This window comes from Mirounga leonina, unplaced genomic scaffold (assembly GCF_011800145.1).
Source record: "Mirounga leonina isolate KUSES-001 unplaced genomic scaffold, KU_Mleo_1.0 Mir_115, whole genome shotgun sequence".
In the NCBI taxonomy this organism is placed as follows: domain Eukaryota; kingdom Metazoa; phylum Chordata; class Mammalia; order Carnivora; family Phocidae; genus Mirounga; species Mirounga leonina.
Genome location: NW_023270268.1, coordinates 6,897,396 through 6,911,052, shown reverse-complemented (window position 1 = coordinate 6,911,052; position 13,657 = coordinate 6,897,396). Strand labels below are relative to the sequence as shown.

Genomic DNA, 13,657 nt, shown 5'->3' with positions numbered 1-13,657 from the left:
CAAAACAAGACAAAAACAGAAAACAACAAGCGCTGACAAGGATGTAGAGAAATTGGAATCCTTGTGCATTGTTGGTGTGAATGTAAAATAGTGCAGCTGCTGTGGAAAAACAGTATGGCAGTTCTTCAAACATTAAACACATGGGCCGCCTGGGTGGCTCAACGTCTTAAGCGTCTGCCTTCAGCTCAGGTCGTGATCCCAGGGTCCTGGGATCGAGTCCTGCATCGGGCTCCCTGCTCAGCGGGAAGTCTGCTTCTCCCTCTCCCACTCCCCCTGCTTGTGCTCTCACTCTCTCTCAAATAAATAAAATCTTTAAAAAAAATAAAAAACACAGAATTACCATATAATCCAACAATTCCACTTGCAAGTACATGCCCAAAAGAAATGAAAGCAGGGACTTAAACAGAAATTTGTACATCAATATTCACAGCAGCATTATTTGCAATATCCAAAAGACAGAAACAACTCAAACATCGAGCAACCAATGAATGGATAAATGAAATGTGGAGTACACATAAAATTATTCAGCCTCGCTACATGAATGAACCTTGAAAACACTTTGCTAAGTGAAACAAACAAGACACATGATTGTTGTTGTCTGATTCCACTTGTGGATTGTTGTATGTTTCCACTTATATGAGGTACCTAAAATAGGTAAATTTACAGAAGCAGAAAGTAAAATAGTGGCTATCAGGAGCTGGGGGAAAGGGAATGGGAGTTGTAGTTTAATGCTAAAGAGTTTCAGTTTGGGATGATAAAAAAAGTTCTGGAGATGGACAGTGGTGATGGTGGCACAACATTGTGAATGTATTTAATGGCCTTGAATTATATACATAAAAGTAGTAAGTTCTATGTATATTTTTAGCACAATTTGAAAAGCACTTAAATAACGATGAATTTAACAAAATACATGTAAGACATGTACACTAAAAATTAGAAAACTTAGGGATGCCTGGGTGAGTCAGTTAAGCATCTAACTCTTGATTTCAGCTCAGGTCATGATCTCAGGGTGCTGAGACTGAGCCCCATGTTGGGCTCTGCATGGGGCATGGATCCTCCTTAAGATTCTCTCTCTCACCCTCTCCCTCTGCCACCTCTCATTTTCTCTCTCTCAAAAAAAAAAAAATTAGAAAACTTAGCTGAGGGGAATTAAAGAAATAAATAGAAGGAAAGAAGTAAATAAAAATGCCCCATGTTTGTGGAATCAGTACATACAGATCTTCCTTATTCTTTTTTCTTCTGTACCATAATCCATTCAACTGGTCCTATGTTAATCAATATTTTCTTTTTTCCAAATATTTTGCTTTATTAATACTTTCACGCAGATTCTTAGTGAAACTGTTAGATCACATTCATATTTAGTTTTGTTAATTGCACTCATACCAGCTTCACAGCCTTGGTAACAGAGCATTTTATCAAACTTTTGGATGTTTGTCAATTTTGTAGATAAGAAATGATACTATGGAGGAGGTTGAGCATTTTAAAAAATGCTTAAAAAGTATTTATTTTTTCTGTCCATAGTTTGTTGTTGTTTGTTGCTGACAATTTTCTTTTTTCTTTTTTTTAAAGATTTTATTTTTTATTTGTCAGAAAGGGAGAGAGAGAGAGCACAAGCAGAGGGAGAAGCAGACTCCCTGCTGAGCAGGGAGCTCGATGTGGGCCTCAATCTCAGGACCCTGGCATCATAACCTGAGCTGAAGACAGGCGCTTAACCGACAGAGCCACCCAGGCATCCCTTGCTCATCTATTTTTACACCTATTTTATCTATTTTTATACCTCTATTTTAAGTACTTTAACTTTTTTTCTGCTGCTGTAAATGGGCTCTTGTCCTTCACAACATATAATTTTTATTGATTACATATGTAAACACTGCTTTTTTTATTAAAACTTTATGTTCTGCTACTTTACTGACTTTTCTTATTTGCATTATTTTTAGCATTGATTCTCTTAAGTTTTGTCTCTTCCTTTCCTATTCTTATGCCTTGGTTTTCTCTGGTCTAATTACACTGGCTGCTACCTTTAATACACTATAAATAGTAGTGACGGTGGTGGACTTCCTTGACTTATTCCTGATTCTAGGAGGAATGACTCTAGTGATTCCTCATTAAGTAGATGCTGGCTTTTACCAGGTTTTTTTTTTTTTTTCTTTCTAATCAGAAATGAGTGTTAAGGGACACCTGAGTGACTCAGTGGCTTAAGCGTCTGCCTTCAACTCAGGTCATGATCCCAGGGTCCTGGGATCGAGTCCTGCATCAGGCTCCTTGCTTAGCAGGGAGCCTGCTTCTCCCTCTGCCTTCCACTCCCCCTGCTTGTGCTCTCTCTCTCTCTGACAAATAAATAAAATCTTAAAAAAAAAAAAAAAAGAAATGAGTATTAAATTTTGTCAAAAGACTTTTCAATAGCCATAATCAAATTGCTTGTCTTCTTAGATCTATTAAAATGGGGAACTGTATTCATTGATTTCCTAATACTGGACCACTCAGGAATAAGCTGCACTTGATCATGACAGATCATCTTCAATGCCCTATTGGTTTCTGTTTACTGATCTTTTCATTTGGGATTTTCTTATTGATATTAATCCAATAATACTTGATAAACTTATCATTTATAAATATGATTTACACTAAATCATAGACAATTTGACAAAATTGGTAATAATTTCATTGATATTAATAAGAGATTGATATGTAGTTCCTTATTTTATATAATCTTTATGAGGTTAGGTATTGTAGCAGTTATCTATTGTTAAAATAATGCTGCCTAACAAGCAGCCAGAAAGCCTGAGGCTTACAACAGTAAAAGGTTTACTGCTCATGTGACTGAGGTGATTCTGATATGGGCTGGGCTAGCCTACACATCTGCAGTTCAACCAGGTGTTGGCTGGAGCACCTGGGACAACCAGGCTCTTTCCATGTGTCTGTCACCTTCTCATGTTATCATGTAATGCTGTTTTTGCAAGAAAAACTCACTCATGCAAGTTATTTCAAGCCTCAGCTTGCATCTCATTTACTGATATGGCCAAAGCAAGTCACACAACCAACCCTGAGTCAGAAGGGAAGAGCGTGGCAAAGTTGCATTTCTGCAACTATCTCAGTTTTCCCTCATGGCCGCAGTTATACACAGCATTCCCACATGTAAAATATGCACATTCCCATCCCAAAGCCCTGCAAAATCTCAATCAGGTTTAGGATTTCACAATCTAAGTAAAGTCTGGTTGTGCCTACTCTTTTTTTTTTTTTTAAGAGAGGGAGAGAGAGCATGTGCATGTTCACAGTGGGGGCTGGTGGGAGAGGGAGAGAGAGAATCCTAAGCAGGCTTCACACCCAGTGTGGAGCCTGGTGCAGGGCTTAAACTCATGACCCTGAGATCAAGACCCGAGCTGAGATCAAGAGTTGGACACTCAACCGACTGAGCCACCCAGGCACCCCTGGTTGTGCCTACTCTTGATCCAAAGACATATGAACCAAAAAGTCCAATTATTTGCTTCTCAAATAGCCCACATAAGTGGGTGGAAACAAGGACAAGATCATTGCAAAAGCAATATCATTTGGTAAGTGTAGGAATGAAAGCATATAGCAGTCACTTGCCCATAGCAATTCTAAAATCCCACTGGGAATGTATGAGCAGGTTCCCCTGCTCTAGAGATGAGGAATGGTTTGTGACTAGTTCCTTGGGTATATGAATTATCTATTGCTGCATAATAGTAACCACAAACTTAGTGGGTTAGCACAACACCCATGTATTATCCGAGTTTCTGTAGGTCAAGAATCTGGGTATGATTTACCTGGGTCCTCTAGTCCTCTGCTTCAGAACCTCTCACTAGGCTATAATTAAGATGTTGGTCAGAGCTGGGGTCTCATCTGAGGCTTGACTACGGAAGGATTCACTTCCAAAGTCATGTGAATTGCTCCTTGTGAATTGCTGGACTGAGGGCCTCAATCATTTGATGGTCATTAGACAGAAGCTGCTCACTTCCCTGCCATGTGGGTCTCTCCATAGGGCAGCTTACTTCATCAAAGGTAGCAAGGGAGAGTCATTAGAGTCTGCTAGGAAGATAGCAGTTATACTTATATGTAACATAATTACAGAAGTGACATACCATCACCTTGGTCATTTTTTATTAGAATCGAGTTATAGGTCCTGCTCACACTGAGGAGGTGGGAGTTACACAAGGGTGTGAATACCGGGAGGCAGGGATCACTGCAGGTCATTTTAGAGCTTATCTGCCACACTGAAAGTGGCATCCCAGTCCATTGTTCTCCGTGGCTCTTGGCTTTACCCTCTACATCTCTCACTTTGCATTGCCCTCCTTAAACACTTCTGAAGAGGGCATTGGAAAATATGCCTTCTGAACAACTTCCTCAAACTGCTTCCTGTCCAAAGAAAGTTGGGGGCCCAGAGTCTTTTTACATTTAGTCCCTTTTAATCTAGGTTGATGTCACTTTTATTAGTATACCTCTCCAAAAAGTTCTGTGGATCTTTTGGGTCTGATTTGAATCCACTCTCTACACCAAAAGCCATATCCAATCATTTTGAGATATCACTTGCTCTCTGGGCTTAATCACTGATATTTTAGATATCAAGCTGCTGTGGGACAAGAATCTTATATTTCCTGGAAGTCATTTTTAATCAACTGGAAAAGTCTGTTAGACAATGCCTTGATTCTTTCAGAGGTCTTAGCCAAGTGTCTTTCAGCCCTTGATTTTGTTTTTACCTAAAGCTGTATCATAAGTCTGATATCTTTATTGGCTTAAAGGGATGGAGATGAGCAAGTTATTGTTCTAGCATCTTTACATTCCATCTAAATTCTACTTCAAATCTGGCTAGTTCTTTTCTGAGTAATAGTCAGCTGACATTTTCAACATTCTGCCTAGAAATGTCTTCTCTCAAGCCCAAATGTTCAGGAGGTACATTTTCTGTCTTCCAAGTTACCACAGGTGCTCAGTTTCTTTGCATTTTTCAGCCTCCTAAAATAATTTTCTCACCATTTTTCCAAGCCCCACCCACAGCCCAGCTCCAATGTCACATATAATCATTTTTTGATTTGCACCAATTTCTATGTCAGTTATCTATTACTGTGAATAAATCACTTTACATCTCAATGCCTTAAAATAATAAACATGTATTTAGCTCATGAATCTGTAGATTGGACTTGGCTGGGCAGTGCTTCTGGTCTCATCCGGACCCACTCACATGTCTGGGATAGTCAGTTACCTTGATGGCTTTGGCCAGGCAAGGTTAGGCACAAACATTTCATAATAAAGACAGAGCAAAATGAGAGAAATCTCAATTGCATAAGGACTTGCCAAGCCAATGCTTGCATCTTGTTTGTGAAAATCCCATTGACCAAACTTGCATGGCTGAGCCCAGAGTCAGACAGGGAGGACACAACAAAACTTCATGGCCAAGTATGTGGATATAGGGATAAGTGAAGAATTGGGGCTATTTTTGCAACCTAGTATTGGGAATCAATGTTATATTTGCTTCATAAAAATCTGGAAGTGTCGGGACGCCTGGATGGCTCAGTCATTAAGCATCTGCCTTCTGGCTCAGGTCATGATGTCAGAGTCCTGGGATCAATCGGGCTCCTTGCTCAGCAGGAAGCCTGCTCCTCCCTCTCCCACTCCCCCTGCTTGTGTTTCCTCTCTCACTGTGTCTCTCTCTGTCAAATTAATAAATAAAATCTTTTAAAAAAAATCTGGAAGTGTTTCTTCTTTTCCAATGTTCTGAAATACATTATATAGCAAAGGGATTAACTGAACAATGAAGGTTTGGTAGCATCCTCTTGTGAAACCATCTGAACTAGAGCCTTTTTCATATTATAGGTCTTTGATAATCTTTTCTACTTCCCTTAATGAAAATTAGTCTGCTTAAACTTTCTCTATTGGAGTCATTTTATTTTTTTTAAGATTTTATTTATTTACTTGACGGAGAGAGACACAGCGAGAGAGGGAACACAAGCAGGGGGAGTGGGAGAGGGAGAAGCAGGCTTCCCGCGGAGCAGGAAGCCTGACGTGGGGCTCAATCCCAGGACCCTGGGATCATGACCTGAGCCGAAGGCAGACGCTTAACGACTGAGCCACACAGGCACCCCTACTGGAGTCACTTTAGTACCTTAGGTCATTACCATTTCATCTAGGTTTCCAAATTATTTGCAGAGTTGTACAAAATAGTCCTTAAAACTAAAAATTATTTTGTTTTAATCTTAATTTTTCACTATCATTTTTATTTTTAATATTTCTACTTCCTCCCCCTTTTACATAAGTTAGCTAGTGGTTTGTCTCTTTTCATTGTTTTTCTTTTTTCCTTTTTTAAGATTTTTAAAATTTATTTGAGAGAGAGAGTGCGACCAGGAGGAGGGGCAGAGGGAGAGGGATAAGCAGACTCAGTGCTGAGCACAGAGCCTGATGTGGGGCTCTATCTCACAACCTGAGATCATGACCTGAGCCAAAATCAGTGGGACACTTAACCGACTGAGCCAGCCAGGTGCCCCAATTGTTTTCAAATAATAAAAATGTTCTTCATTAATTTTATTTTTTCCTGTTTTTCTAATGTGTGATTTTATCATTATTTCTTACATCCCTTCTTTTGTTCATTTTGTCCTTTTTTTTTGCTTTTGAGTTGTATTTTTATTTAAGTTTTATTCTTTCATCAATGTTACAGTATTTTAAAATTTTTGAGTATAGTTGACACGTGTTATAGTATTTTAAAGCTATATTTCACCTATCAATGCTTTAATTATTTCTCACAGATTTAATCATCAATCTTTTTTTAAAAGCTCTGAAATTTTGGTTTATATTTCCCCTTTGTCCCAAGAATAATTCATAAAAGTCTTTCTCCAGGTGAAACTTAAAAATATATATTTTATTAATTTCTCATTTTATTGCATTGTGATTAAAGAAGATTGTATTATCTCTATTTTGTGGAAATTATATGTTTTCTTTGTGATATAATAAATGGCCAATTTCTGTGAGTGAGAATAATAGGTGTATCCTCGATTATGTATTATTATTCCTTATTATAAGATGCAAAGTTCAATATATATTCAGAAGATATATAGATTCTGTTGGAATTTATAGGTGAAATCAAAGAAAATAATTTAAAGTTGAAAAATGAAATAATTGAGGCTCTAACATTTGTACTAGTATACCTTCATTGTGAATTGTGGCTTTTAGCATTATAGTGTCCTTCTTTGATTTATCTAGTTGTCTCCTGAATTCTACCTTTGTCATATATCAATATTGTAATCTTGCTTTTTATGATTTGTATTTGCCTTGTATATTTTTGCCCACCTAATTTTTAGCTTTTATGGGTCAATTATTTTATTTTTTTTTAAAGATTTATTTATTCATGAGAGACAGAGAGAGAGAGAGAGAGAGAGGCAGAGGCAGAGAGAGAAGCAGGCTCCCTGTGGAGCAGGGAGCCCAATGAGGGACTCGATCCCAGGACCCTGGGATCATGACCCGAGCCAAAGGCAGACGCTCAACCGACTGAGGTGCCCAGATCATTTTAGATATGTCTCCTGTAAATAACAGATAAGATGCTGGTTTGTGAGCCAATCTGAACTTTTTTTAAGTTTTTATTTGAATTCCAGTTAGTTAACATACATATACGTATGTTAACTTATACATAACTAATATTAGTTTCAGGTGTACAATATAGTGATTCAACACTTCCATACATCACCCTGTGCTCATCACAAGTGTACTCCTTAATCCCCGTCACCTTTTTTCACCCATCCTCTTACCCACCTCCCCTCTGATAACCTCCAGTTTGTTCTCTATAGTTAAAGAGTCTATTTCTTGAGGCACCTGGGTGGCTCAGTCAGTTAAGCATTCGACTTTTGATCTCAGCTCAGGTCTTGATCTCAGGGCTGAGTTCAAGCCCTGCATTGGGCTCCATGCTGGGTATGGAGCCTACTTTTAAAAAAAGAGAGAGAGAGTCTATTTCTTGGTTTGCCTTTTTTTTTTTTTCCCTTTGCTCATTTTTGAACTTTTTTAAATAGATGAGTTGAGCCTTTTAGTTTATTAATTTGACTCTATGCTTATTTTTATTATGTATTTACTGTGTATGATGCTACATTCACTGCATGTTTTTCACTATGTGATTTATTGCTTTTATTATTGTTTCTTTGGGCATTGAGGGAGATTTCTATCTTCTAGTGATTATCTTTGTACCTTTATATAATTCTTTGTCTCTTTTTTTCCTTACTTAAGCCCCAACTATTTGGTTTGTCAGCTTTAAATGATGCCCTTTGCCTTGTACAGACTGCCTTTGCAACAAAGACCTCTTTGTACTGTCCTCCTCCTCTCTCCCTTCTTTTTCATTTATTTCATTGTTACTTCTACCTTGTCAAAGAATATCATTTGATACTATTCTTTCACCCCATCTCCTCTTTCATTTTGGTTTTAAATCTGAAATTAAAGATACTCAATGCTCACCGCCAGTCCTTTTGCTGAAGTTCCCCAACCATCTCCTAGTTGGTTGAAGCTTGTCTTTTAGTAAGATCCGAAGGGGTTATGAGTACAGTATTTCCTGAGCTCGCACATGATTAAAACTTACATGTATCCTTGATACTTAAAGGACAGCTTAGCTTGATACAAAACACATTCTCAGTTCCTATTTTTTTTCTTTATACTTCTTGAAAATGTTGCTCCACCACTACTTGCTTTTTGAGAAGTCTGATGCCAACCTGACCTTTCCTTTGTAAGAGACTAGCTCTTTTGGTCTAGTCTTTTCCTCACCTTCAAAATTTAATAGTTTGCCAGGATATGTCTCAGTTGATCATTCTGGGTCAATTTTGCTATGTAAGAAAGGGGCCCTTTCAAGATAAAGATTTAGGTTTTCTTTTTGCTTTTTCAGAAATTTCTCCTGGGGCATTTTTTTTTTTTAAGATTTTATTTATTTATTTGTCAGAGAGAGCAAGAGCACAAGGAGGGGGAGCCGCATGCAGAGGGAGAAGCAGGCTCCCTGCTGAGCAGGAAGCCTGATACAGGACTCTGGGATCATGACCTGAGCCAAAGGCAGACGCTTCACTGACTGAGCCACCCAGGTGTCCCTCTCCTGGGGCAGTTTTAAGTATTAAGCAATTCCACAGTCTTCTTTTTTGGTAGCTTCTGGGAGCTCCAATTTTGCCTGTGTTACTTCTTCTTTACTTATCATTTTCGTTCTGGACCTTTTCAGCTCTTCCTCTGTATTTTTTGCTGTCTTAGCTTTTGTCATTCCCAACTTCTATATGCTTTACTGTAATTGTAGTCATCTCTATTTTTATTTGAATATGTTGTGATTTTGTCTTCATATCTATGATGGTTTTAATTTTTTGTTCAAATTGTTTCCCAAGCTTGGTCATTTCTCTTTTCACATATCCCTGTTGCTTTTTCTTTTTTTTTTTTTAAAGATTTTATTTATTTACTTTACACAGAGAGAAAGCGAGAGAGGGAACACAAGCAGGGGGAGTGTGAGAGGGAGAAACAGGCTTCCTGCGGAGCAGGGAGCCCGATGCAGGGCTCGATCCCATGACCCCGGGATCATGACCTGAGCTGAAGGCAGACTCAACGACTGAGCCACCCAGACACCCCGCTTTGTCTTTTTTTTTTTTTTTTTTTTAAGATTTTATTTTATTTATTTGACAGAGAGAGAGAACGCAAGCGAGGGAACACAAGCAGGGGCAGAGGGAGAGGGAGAAGCAGGCTTCCTGCTGAGCAGGGAGCCCGATGTGAGGCTCGATCCCAGGATCCTGGGATCATGACCTGAGCCAAAGGCAGACGCTTAATGACTGAGTCACCCAGGCGCCCCCCGCTTTTTCTTTTTCTTTTTTTTTTTTAAGATTTTATTTATTTATTTGAGACAGAGAGAATGAGATACAGAGAGCATGAGAGGGAGGAGGGTCAGAGGGAGAAGCAGACTCTCTGCCGAGCAGGGAGCCCGATGCGGGACTCGATCCCAGGACTCCAGGATCATGACCTGAGCCGAAGGCAGTCGCTTAACCAACTGAGCCACCCAGGCGCCCTCTGCTTTTTCATTTTTATTCTGAGTTTTAAATTTTCTGAACTGTGGTATCTTTCATATCCACAATTGTTTCAAAATTTAGAGTTCATGTTGGAGGGTTGTTACAGTTTACTCTCTTTTGTTCTCTTTATTTTGGAGTATTTCATCAGCTTGAAAAGTTATGATTCTTTGTTTTCTTCCTGTATTTGTATACACAGTGAATTCCTTGTTCTATTTATGTTGACACGCTTGCAATAACAGGCAACTCTATGAGGGAAGAGGTAAAATGGGAAATGGATTGATTGAGTGGCTTTCGCTGTTTCTTGGTCCAAGAGAATCTTTTTCTGTTGGTCAATGTTGTAAAATTTCTTTAATGAGTAATGTCTAGGTAGTAGGAGTGGGAAAGTTGTCCATTTTCTTCTGAATCTTTGACTTGCTATTGATAGGCTGTTATCTTCAGCTTTCTGCTTTCTTTCTCCCCTTCATCCACCAAGCCTGCTAGGGACACCACTTCCTTTCAAGATGACTTCATCTCTCTCAGAAGTGATGCTGCTGGTCCCACTCATTTTCTAAACCTCTTCCTTTGACGTCCCCCTCTCCACTGCCTTGATTGACCAGGTCCCAGACCTGGTTTGCAGCATTTTTCCACTCTGGATGGAAACCACAAGCAGTCTGGTTTAACTGAAGTTCCAGTTTAGGCAACGGCTTGCAGCAGAGGTAAAATTTGAGGGATTCTGCAGGAAGCAGATCACACAGGACTTTATTTGTAGGCTTTTGTGATACGTTGAGCAAGGAATAAAAGGATCCAAAGTAAAACGGGAGGGAAGGAGAGAAAGGAACTGCTTTAGGAGTTAACAAAGGAATAACCAAACTCACTTGGTGACTGATCTGACATGGGAAAGGGAGAGGACATCTGCATTTGAGGTTTGGGTTCTTCAATGAATGGATGGATGAACGGTGGTGCCAGTTCACTGAAACAGGAACACGAGAGGAGGTTTGGGGAAGGGCAAGGGAAGATAAGTAGAGTCTGAAGTACCCCTCTGAGAATTCTAATAGACTCCAAGGAAAGTTCTGGATGAAAGCATAGGTCTGGGTGTTCCTGGCATAGAAGCAGTGGTTGAAACCCAAGAAGAGACGAAATTATCCAACAAGAGAGGATAGAATGGGAGAGAAAGAGAGATGAGGATAAAAATTTGGGGACCAGCAATAATTAAGGACTACACAGAGCATTACTATCAGTAAAGAAGAAGGAATGAAAGCTCAGGAAAGCAGGAGAAAAGTTGGGAAGAATGACTATCAAAAAAGAAGACAAGGACAGAAATAATTACTGTAATGGATTAAAATACATAAAATATATTAAATGTATGGTATTGACACTAGAAATAAAAACCTACTTGCTGTTAGAGGATGCTTGGGAATCAACTCATTATTTTGAAAACTGGTAAACAGAGGAAAGTATTTATCCAGCCTCTCCTAGCTCTTTTGGGTAATTGGGCAGGGAATGTCTCTCACACAGAAGAATCCCGGGTAATAAATGAAGAGGAATAACAAAACGGTATCCCTAGTGAACTAATGGAGCTAGGATTGAACATCCCCCAAATGAGATAAAACCAGACATATGGGTCTCCCAATGGAAGAACACAACACCATTTTATGAAATTGTCTGACATAAAAAGGGAAATAATCCCACATGCATCAGATCAAGCCTCTAGGTCAGTGGTTATGAACCAGGGGCAATTTTGCCTTCCCATCCCCACCAGGAGATAATGTGGCAATGCCTGGAGACATTTTGGATTCTCATGACTTGGGGAGGGCGTGCTACTGGTATCTGGTGGGTCGAGGCCAGTGACCCTGCTGCCCCGCCCCCCACAACCAAAACTTACCCAGCCCCAAATGTCAATAGTACTGAGGTTGAGGAGCTCTGTATTAGATCCAATCACCAATTTATAGGAAATACAGAAGATAGAGAATATGTTAAATGACACCCCGGAAAAAGAATCAACAAAATCCAGAATTAGAGAAATGCTCCCTGAAGGAAGGGATGGAGGGAGGGAGGTGCTGCCCTGTACTACCTGGGAGAGGGCCCCTGCAAGTGGTCTCGTGTGCCAGGGAGTCAGGCAGCCTGTGGGCAGAGCTGATGGGAGAGGACAGGAAGCTTGGTCATCAGCCCTGTCAAGCTTTTTGGGTGGGAGGTAATGAGTTAAGGTGGGCATGGGGAGGGAGGAGAGATCACAGAGGATGAGGGGACAGAAGCTGGGAGGTGAGAAGGGCAAAAACTTGATGGAGGGGTTAGCACAGGGAAGACAAGATAGGAAGACACTAGGAAGCCCTTCAGACACTGAAATGAGGAGGGAGGAAGCAGCTGAGGGGGTCAGCGTTGGAGGAGGGAGGATGGACCACAGGGTCACAGTAGGGGGGGGGCAGGTGGCTGTGGGTTACAGTTTGAGGAGAAGTAGCCAAAGAGTCAGAGTTGGGGAAGAGGTTGCTAGGGTGGGGGTATGGGGGATAGCTTTGTCTCCCCTGTTCTGCTGATTAGGTCCCTATATTAGCTTTACTTCTGCATTTGAAAGGGGCAAAGTCACAATTTTTACTGGACATATCCCAGACTCACTGTTTTATCTTGCCTCCCAAGATAAAGGACAGGAAAAGACAGATGCTTTCCTGCCCTGGGCACAAGGGCACAGAATCAGCCCATTTATGTTCAGGAAGATGTGCTAAGGTAGGTTTCAGGTGGTCCCGGGCAGGGCTGGAGCACCGCAAGGAGTCAGGTGGGCAGGCAGAGTCACTCAGGACAGGGAAGAGGATCCCTGCTGTCCAGGAGGAGCATGGCTCAAAGTGGGATCAGTGAGCCTGGGCAGGCAGGGCTAACAGGGGTGCCTGGGCCTGAGGAATTCACTCTGGAGGCCGCCGGGTCTGGGACAGGATTCTCTGCTCAAGCTCGGCGTATTGCGGGAGAAGGGCCTCGTAGACCTGGAGGGGCAGAAAGAGCAGTTTAGAATGGGGAGGGAGAGGTGCCTCTCATCTCGTAGCAACTTGCAATTTTTAAAATTTAGCATCCCATTTACTTGCAATTTAAGTGTTTGTGCTGGGCAAAGGAAAGGAAGCACAAGTCTCAAAAGAGGAAAAGCTAGTAGTTCTCAAACCTATACTTTAAGATTTTCAAAAAATGCAAATTAGGACTAAAAAATTTGTTATCAAATCTACAAAATTTAAAAAAATTCTGGTGAAGGTACCTAGAAATTGCACAGCTGGTGAAGCTGGTGGTACAACCCTTCTGGAAATCAACTTGACTGTACGTTGGTATTAAAGGGCCTGAAAATGCCCCTAGCCTTTGACCCATTTATTCTACTTCTGCAAAGCTCTCCTAAGGAAACCATCCTAAATGTAGGGTGCCACACCGGACTAACCGTCCAGTCTCCTAAGACTACCCTGTGCCACACCCTGGCCCTCAACAGGATACACTGGAGAAACATACCAGTTGGTACAGTGGCTGCAGGTGCTTCTCTTCAGTGAAAGACCACGCAGCGGTCCTTATAGCGGTTGGCACAAGTGTCCAGGAAAGGGTCTCCCTGCCCCCCGTGTTACGGCTCAGGTGCAAGGAGGTGAAACCCACATCATACAGATGGAAGAACCACCCTAGCTTTGAAACCTCGTGCCGCACAGGAGTAT

General features: G+C 40.8%; 1 protein-coding gene across 1 annotated transcript in view; it reads right to left on the bottom strand.

The window, feature by feature from the left end:
• Window positions 1-10,731: 10,731 nt before the first annotated feature.
• The window catches only part of XYLB (xylulokinase), a 52,389-nt gene continuing 49,463 nt past the window's right edge, over window positions 10,732-13,657 (bottom strand). Inside the window, exon 19 of the mRNA XM_034992202.1 lies at window positions 10,732-12,958. Within this exon, the coding sequence (XP_034848093.1) occupies window positions 12,881-12,958 (78 nt within the window). The 3' untranslated portion in view covers window positions 10,732-12,880. The remainder of the gene's footprint in view (window positions 12,959-13,657) is intronic.